Source organism: Sinocyclocheilus grahami, unplaced genomic scaffold (genome assembly GCF_001515645.1).
Source record: "Sinocyclocheilus grahami isolate Dianchi unplaced genomic scaffold, SAMN03320097.WGS_v1.1 scaffold1032.1, whole genome shotgun sequence".
Taxonomy (NCBI): domain Eukaryota; kingdom Metazoa; phylum Chordata; class Actinopteri; order Cypriniformes; family Cyprinidae; genus Sinocyclocheilus; species Sinocyclocheilus grahami.
This window is the reverse complement of record NW_015506211.1, coordinates 579,168-587,907: the sequence shown is the minus strand read 5'-3', so window position 1 is coordinate 587,907 and position 8,740 is coordinate 579,168. Positions and strand designations below refer to the sequence as shown.

The window sequence follows — 8,740 nt, the reverse complement described above, 5'->3', positions numbered from 1 at the left end:
GACGATCACATAGAATACATTTTTGCTTTTTAAAACATGAGATGCCATAAAAATATATCCATCTGCAGAACCGCAGTTCTGATGATTGGAAAAGGAGGCAGGGTCTCAAGACACGTTTTTTTAAATATGCAGTGCTTATGTGCAAGTTAATAGAATCAAACTTATGCTATAGAGGAATTGCATTTACATCCAAAACATTGCATTTGATGTCAATTAAAACTGTATTAGGGTGTTCATTGCATTTTGGATGTAAAGAATAGCGCAGTACTGAGCCTATTGGCTTGCCATACATCTAGCACATGTTTACATAGAAAAATAATTAAAATGCCCAGTGGAACACAAAAACACATTCTGTGCGAACAAGACTTTATTGTAAAAGGGTAGAGTAATTGTATCATCTCCATCACAATTTTATTATTGGCCCAAAGCAAACTTCTTAAGTGCGTCTCTAGGCCTTTGTAGTTGCTCATACTGGTAATCTAGTGCTTTGTTCACTCATATCATCAAAACTGTAATTTACTGTTAATTTTCCAGAAAGGGCTGTATGTGTGAAAGCCCCCGTTGACTTTAAAGTCTGTCACTGAACAATTCTAAGGTTTACATTTTTCATATTCATCCTCTACTGCTTCAAAACAGAACAAATTCCAACCATATGCAGGATGTTTTTGTTATTTTTTAATTGTTTATTCTGCTGACCAGTATTCTCACTTATGCTTGGTGATTTGCATTGTTTCCAGGTCCTCATGGCTCTAATCTTGACCGGTTTCATCTTTTTTTTTAGGTCTCAACAAAGGAAGTTGTTACCGAATCAATCATTTCCCAGATGACAATGATTATGACACTGACAGCTCTGAATATCTCTTACGTGAGTGACTTTCTCTTCAGAAATATTAGTGTTACTGTCTATATCTCAATGTTCTTATCATGCACGTTTAGATATCTTGTTAAAGTAAAAGCCTTGTTTATATGTGTGTGTGAACAGGTGTTGTGCGCGCCTCCAGTGTGTTCCCCATCCTCAGTACCATTCTGCTGTTGCTGGGGGCGCTGTGTGTCGGTGTAGGACGCATCTACAGCAAGAGGAACAACATATTACTCAGCGCAGGGATACTATTTGTGGCAGCAGGTAAACTTGCTAATGACCACCTGCTAACTTGCACATGGGTTTTCAACTCACTTCAGATGCTTTTAGCACACTACTAAATTAAATTTGTTAACTGAATATAAATGTAATTTAATATAGGACAATGTCCATGCTCTGATAGTCCACCTTATCCCTGCTGTTACTGGCAGGTGCACTGGAACTGAGGGGGCGACAACTCCCCAACTTTTTTAGCTGTTATTCAACTGAATTTAGTGGGTTGATATTGCTTGTTCTAAAAGTGCCTTCCTTGTATGGACTGTAATTCACTATAGTTTCATCACCCTATACATGTAAAGAAAATGAAAAACTCTTTAGCAAAACAGTAAAAGAATGTGTAAAGTACTTCAGTACTAGGCTAGATGGCATAGTGTGTCTGGGTGGGTCATGCGTTCCCTAGATGCTGCATTAGCAGCTGTTGCTAATTACCACAATATATCAGAGTGCCTATGATATTTTAAAGGTCAAGATCCACACACGTAATTCCTGGAAAACTATGCGTTAACATTCCTATTCATCTCAGTAGCAGTTTTTCAACCAGATGGTGATGTTACAGCATCTACCGGCAGGGGTTAATTGGACCATGCTAATGTAATGGAGCCCAGCTATGAAGAATTGTGCAGGTAAACCTCACTCTACTGGCCTCAAGGCTAGAGGCTATGCTCATTAGCATCCTTGTTAGCATTCCCGCCACACATGACAGTTAACACTGGTTCAAATCCCACTCAGAGTGGTGTGGACCAGTTACATTGGTGCCATGACCCAAATAGGAGGGAGATTCAGGGGGGTGAATGACAAAGGCTAGCTAGTAAGAGCTGTGCAGGCAGACCTCACTCCCTTGGCCTCCAGAGGCACACTAGGAACTGGTGTTAGAGGCTGTGGTCTTTGTTAGCAGATGGCCTCCCATGCTGGTTGACATTGGTTCAAATCTTGGTGCCGTGACCCGGATGGGAATGAGCTTTAGAGTGGAGAGTGTAACAGAGGCAAGCTGTGCAGGTAAACTTCACTCCCCTGGCCTCAAGAGGCACACCAGCAACTCGTGCTAGGGGCTGCAGTCTTAAGTATCCTTGTAAGTGTGCCCACCTCTCATGCTGGTTGATGGTGGTTTGAATCCCACTCATCGTGGTACAAGTAGGACCGGTTACACCAGGGGTAGCCAACCCTGCTCCTGTAAGGCTACCTTCCTGTATAGTTTATCTACTGTCTTTATTATACACACCTGAACCATCCAATCATGGCGTTCAGGATTACTTGAAAATTACAGACAAGTGTGTTGGAGAAGTTTAGCTACCCCTGAGTTACACTAACCGGCCAAACCTTGACCCCTTGACATAAACACATATTGAAGGCATTTGCAGCCTGTGCCAAGTGTCATGTCTACATTCGTATTCACCCCTGAGAAAATCTATTCCATTTAGTCTAAAGTCTGTCATCAGTTCTAAAGGTTGTTTAGATATTACAGTTTTTGTCCTTGATATTACAGTAGGTCGACTAGTGATTACATCTGATGAGCTCAGTCTGCAGTGTTAAACGTTCAAAGATGGAGGTGTTGTTGACACATCCCAATCAGCCGAATCTAAAATTTTGGTGTTTGAATCTACGTGTATCCATACATTTATCCTTTTATAACCAAGGAAAAGTTTAATAAAGTCATAACTCTGTTATATTACTTAACAAGGTATTTCTCTTATGCTTTCCTGGCTCTGTTTTGTGTCTGGCAGGTTTGAGCAACATTATCGGTATAATCGTCTACATCTCCAGTAATGCTGGTGACCCCAGTGACAAACGAGACGAAGACAAGAAGAACCAGTACAACTATGGTTGGTCATTCTACTTTGGAGCACTCTCTTTCATTGTTGCTGAGGCGGTGGCTGTTATGGCTGTCAGTATCTACATTGAGAAGAACAAAGAAGTGCAGTTCAAAGCACGCCGTGAGTTCATCAAGTCTACCTCGTCCTCTTCGCCGTATTCTCGCATACCCAGCTTTCGCTACCGTCGACGGCACTCTCGCTCCAGCTCTCGCTCAACGGAAGCATCCCGTGAGGCATCACCAGTGGGTATGAAGATGATGAGCTCGGTTCCCATAGGAGAGATCAACATGTACACATTGACAAGAGACCCTCTCAAGTCAGGGACAGACAGCTCCTATAGCCCAGAGCACGATTCAGGATTCCTCCAAGTGCACAACTGCTTTCCCAAAGACCTTAATGATGGTATCAACAGGAGGACAACACCTGTATGAGGTCACACTGGAACGAAAGAGATAAAGTTAAGGCCATACTGAATGGATAGCCATCAGTGCTCAGTGGCCTGTGGCAGATGCCAGTGGAAGGGATTCTTATTCGTGAAGCCAGTCAACCAATGACGGTGAAGGAGAAGCACTGTGTTAAGAGGGAAAGATTTCATCTCGACATTCAACAACCATTGCGAACACGCTAATTTGTTTTTCTTCTTGTGTTGCTCCTCACATATAAACAGGAACTCTCAGAGAGACCCATCTCACATCAAAGGGCAAGACATGCAAATGTAAAATGGATGGTCTTTGGCAGTGCTTCAGATATTAAGGACTTAAAGTAAGCCAGTCCATTCCCTTGGTTGATAAATATATTTGTGTTTGTCAGTACAGTGCCATACTCTCAATGTATACCAATGTGATAATGACTCTCACAGTATGAGAGGGTGCTAACGTAGGCTCACAGCTGAAGCCTTCCCATTATTGTGTGTTCAGTACAGACTCGAGCTGAATACTGAACGCCCTTGTTCGTGTTATATGTTTGTTGCCACAGTTGTCTAACCCTATTCAGTGTGCCTATCATCTTGGCAGTGTCAACTGCTCAGACTTTTTCTGGAGCCACTCCAGTTTCCTCTGTTTTCATTGTTGTACAACTAGAAATATCAGTTGAATTACTAAATAATCACTGGGAAAATTTAGTTTAGTAGATTTATGACTACTAATTGTGTATAAACACCCTGCTGAAAAGACCAGCTTGGATTTTCATGATGTTCTCACTGGTTTGTTCTGGTCTGGTGCTTTCTTAACTGGCGAACCTGCTTAGACATGCCGTTCATCAGTAAAACTTGACCAAGGAAGTCTAGCTGGTTACAGTCAGCATGAAATATCATTTGCAACCCATTTTATTTTTGTCATATAACGTATTTCTGAGTGAAATGTAGGGCTGGACTGGACTTTGTCCATTGAAAACTGATTGGATTCTCAAAAGTTTACCCGCATTCCAAATCTAGATGATTTTTTTTCCCAATAATGTTCAGGCAGCTGTTTTCCATATAAAGAACGTGAATGAGAATTGGGTCTGTAGTTCACCCGAATTATTTCTTTAATCATCTGGTTCTTGAATTCAGTGGACTGACTCCCTGATACCAGTTGCAATCACCGGTCTGGAAAGGAAAATTATCAGTGAATAATAACGTGGATTACTAATGGGCTACTTTTATGATGCTCTTATGTCAAGTTGTCCTTATGACTCATACACTATATTCCAATTGACTGAACCATTGAGTCACCTGAGAACTAAATCAGTCCAATAAATGAATCGTTCCAAATGTTTGTGTGAACTTGATTGTATAAAATACACTGAAACTCAAAAGAACGTTTTGTTCACAAATCAGATATAATTTTGAAGCTTGGCAGCCCCAGTTGTCATTCACTTTGATTATATGGAAAAGGGTGGCTAGGATATTTCTTTAAACGAATGAGCATCTTAAGTGGATGGAGTATGAGCAGAGCCAGACCAGTGGGTGAAATTTACGTTACTTTGGGGACATCAACCAAAAAGGTTTATACGATTATAAAGAAATGTTTTCATGTGCACTGATGAGTCATGCAGAAGAATGCACCATAAGCCTAGAGATGTTTATTACGTATGTAAATAGGGTCAGTTTTGATTTCATGTTGTGTTTAAGCTAGTTCAGAAGTCTGGTTTAGACTCCAGGGTTCCTTGCTCAGCACCAGCCTCCAAAACACATCATATGATGGTGACCAGCTCTACTGGTCTTTTCAGCAGGGAAGTATAGCAGTATTCAACAAGCCTCAAGTTTTATACTATCACTTCGAATTCGTACTGCCATTGATAGTAGTTCAGCAAGTGTCAGTAGTTAACCAGCCAGTCTCGTTGTTTTCCATTGTGAATCGGTCAAAGAGTAATGTAATTTCTCAGCCTTCATCTCCATCGGGGGGTTTCACCTCTACTAAAGCTCGGTCTTTGCCTGAATGCGGGTCGAATAGAGCCACTTCTTCTCGTGAATTTGAGTAATGACCGTGCAACGTCTGAATGGGGCACCTTTGGGGATCTGACATTGTTTGAGTCCCCTGATAAAAGGAGTGCTGAGAAATGTCAGACATCCGGAAATGAAAGACAAGTTTTGAGCCGGTCAGCCCTAAGAAGCATTTCACTGACCGCTGATAAGTATCTAGGGCAGAGCAGTATGAAAGACGTCAGTGTGGCAAATTCAGCCCTTTAGAAGACCATTCAAAGTGTCTTAGCCTCACCAGAGCCTTATGCCTGGATTTCTCTTCGAGTTTGCTGCTGGTTTTCCTCTCCCACCCTCGACGGATCCTTAGTGAAGAATCTATCGCATTTTCCCACTAAGGTCCCAGAAGACTGCATTATCCGTGTGTAAGTATCTAGGGCAGAGCAGTATGAAAGACGTCAGTGTGGCAAATTCAGCCCTTTAGAAGACCATTCAAAGTGTCTTAGCCTCACCAGAGCCTTATGCCTGGATTTCTCTTCGAGTTTGCTGCTGGTTTTCCTCTCCCACCCTCGACGGATCCTTAGTGAAGAATCTATCGCATTTTCCCACTAAGGTCCCAGAAGACTGCATTATCCGTGTGAGTGGTCTAATCCATGTCGCTAAAAGTGTTTCCTCACAAAAGGAGAGGTTGCAGATGTAAATATCAGGTATGTGTTTCACTAAAGCATTTACAGCTACCTTTTCTTAGTAAAGCCATTTTGACACAAGCTTTTGAGCCAAGGCTCTTTGTAGAACGGTGTGTGGTGGGTAGATGTAAATGTTTGCATGTTTTTCTCTAACCCATTGACTTTGTGTTCTTTTAACAGTAGTATTAACAGGATGACTCCAAGATGCCTCACTGCCAAGCATCACTCACTATAAATACCTGTAATGTTCTCTCTGCTCATCATGGAAGGCATTTCGTCCTTCTGGTTTTCTTGATTTGCTAATGTTGTTCTCAGTATTTCAAAGTCGGCATATCGTTGCTCACATAAATAAATTGAATTGAGGAACGGTGTCTCGCTTATGCATAAGTGCTTTGTTATGTGACTTTTGTGTTTTGTAACAGGGCTAGGAATAATCTTACAAATAAAACAGCCTAGCAGCTGTCTATATTTGCAAAATAAAGAACAATTTTTTTTTAGAAAGGCATTTGTTGTTTTAAAGTGAATCTAGAAACTGACATATTTTGATGGTTAGACAGATCATGTGACTTTAATACAAGATTCAGTCCTGCCAAAACCTACACATGTGGGTTAAAATGATTATCCACAATCCATTATTTACTCACCCTCGTGTCATTCCAAATCCATGTTTTAAATAATGTCCAGGCAGCTATTTTCCATATATTGAAAGAATGACCAAGGATTGGTGCTTTAATTCATCACAATTACAATGTCCGTACTCATCTGGTTCTTAAAAGTTCAATGGACTCCATGATACCAATTGCAATGGTTATCATATGACTGGAAAGGAAGATTATCAGTTTATCATCACAGTTATGATACTAAGTTGTCCTTATGACTCCAATTGACTGAATCATGAGAAATAAATCCGTCCAGTGAATGAATCATTCCAACTGTGAACTTGATTGAATAATATACACTGAAAAGATCCAACTCAAAAGAACGATTTGTTCACAAATCAGATATAATTTTGAAGTTTGACAGCCCCAGTCCTCATTCGCTTTCATTACATGGAAAAGCGCAATCAGGATATTACTTTTAAAATTCATGTTCCAAAGGTTTGAATAATAGGTTTGAAATGACATGAGAATGAGTAAATGATGGCAGAATTTTCCTCCTATAAAGCACATTTGCTGTTCGTTCTCTATTAATAATGCTGAGATACTTTAAGGATGAAACAAAAGGAGGAATGTCATGTAAAATGGGAAAACAGGCCAAAATGTCAGCATTTTGAACATTTTCTGACACAATCCAGTGACACCAGCTTCCTGTCTCCAAACTGTTTTGACACCTATAATAAATGAAGATTTTCTTGCACTTTTGTATAAATAGTGAGTCTGGCCTTCCAGTGTCAAGTATGAATGGTTTGAATCTATGGTGAATTGTACATTCCAGAAACGAGATGCGTGCTGAAGAGTCTTCTGTTCAAAGCAGGTTGTTCATCTTTAAAGAAAGGACATCAAAACTAGTTTTTGTCACTTTAACAGAAGGTGAGGAACATCAAGTAGTCATACAACACTGACAATTAGTGGTGCTTTGCTTAGACAATTTCCACGATCACAATAGCTTATATTTAGGATTATGGACTTAAACAACCTTCTAACCATAAGTATTAAAGTGAATATTCCCATTTGCACTACAGACATGAATTATACCTCAAATTATGCAATATGTTAAAGATAGGTGTGCTATTATGTTACAGAAAAAGCAATTGCAACTTTTTATCTCCATTTCAGATTTATTTTACTGTAACACAGCTCTGAATTAGTTTCCCCAAATTCCCGTCTTTTGTTCTCACAAGACTGAAAATGTGAGAGACTGAGAAATTCTTTTTGCGAAGAAAAGTCTTTTCGTGGGTTTATATCTCACAATTCTGAGAAGAAAAGTCTCAGCTATAGTTTATAGCTAACTTCTTTTGCACAATCCTGAGTAAAAGATCCAAATTGTGAGATATAAATAGAATTGCAAGGGGAAAAAAGTCTAAATTGTGAGATACAAAGTCGCAATTACCTTTTTATTTTTTTCTGTGGCGAAAAAAAAGCTTCCATTGAGATCAAACTTAATATTTTTGCTTGTAAATCAATAAAATGTCAAATCTTTTGACCAGAATATTAAAATGGTGGGCTATTTTAACTTTGGTTGGTAAGAAACACACACACACACACATACACACACACACACACACAAAAAAATCTGGCAACCCAACAGTGACAACAAGTACCACTCAAATTTTCTTTACAAAATGTAAAAATATCAGATATTTTGAATCTGTCTTCATTCTCATATCAAACCACTTTACTTCTCTGAGCATATAAGGTGTCTTTTTAAAATGATGGAAAAACACAAATATCGCTAGAAGGAAAATATTCTTCACAATGACTAATGGTACAATCTTTTGACCTCGCCAATGAGTGTTTGTCTCCATCCTCTTTAATGGTCTTCATTAACTGGCTGTTTACTCAGTATTAAGAAATTAGTCCAGCTGAATGGCCCTGATCAGCCGTGTTCTGCCGCATTACTGCCCATCTTGTCTGTGGCACAGATTAAAACTGACGGAGAATGGTACAAACCGATTTGGTATGCGACAGTTCTATTTCCAGTGACCTTTATAGGAGATGACCCTGAGGGTTTGGGTAATCTAATTTAGCTTGAATAATATTGCCTGTCA

General features: G+C 39.7%; 1 protein-coding gene across 1 annotated transcript in view; it reads left to right on the top strand.

Annotated features, from left to right (window-relative positions):
* LOC107565862 (voltage-dependent calcium channel gamma-4 subunit-like) overlaps window positions 1-4,363 on the top strand; it is a 15,161-nt gene extending 10,798 nt beyond the window's left edge. Inside the window, exons 2-4 of the mRNA XM_016251149.1 lie at window positions 782-865; window positions 983-1,123; window positions 2,860-4,363. Coding sequence (XP_016106635.1) covers window positions 782-865; window positions 983-1,123; window positions 2,860-3,380 — 746 coding nt within the window. The 3' untranslated portion in view covers window positions 3,381-4,363. The remainder of the gene's footprint in view (window positions 1-781; window positions 866-982; window positions 1,124-2,859) is intronic.
* The last annotated feature ends 4,377 nt before the right edge of the window (window positions 4,364-8,740 follow it).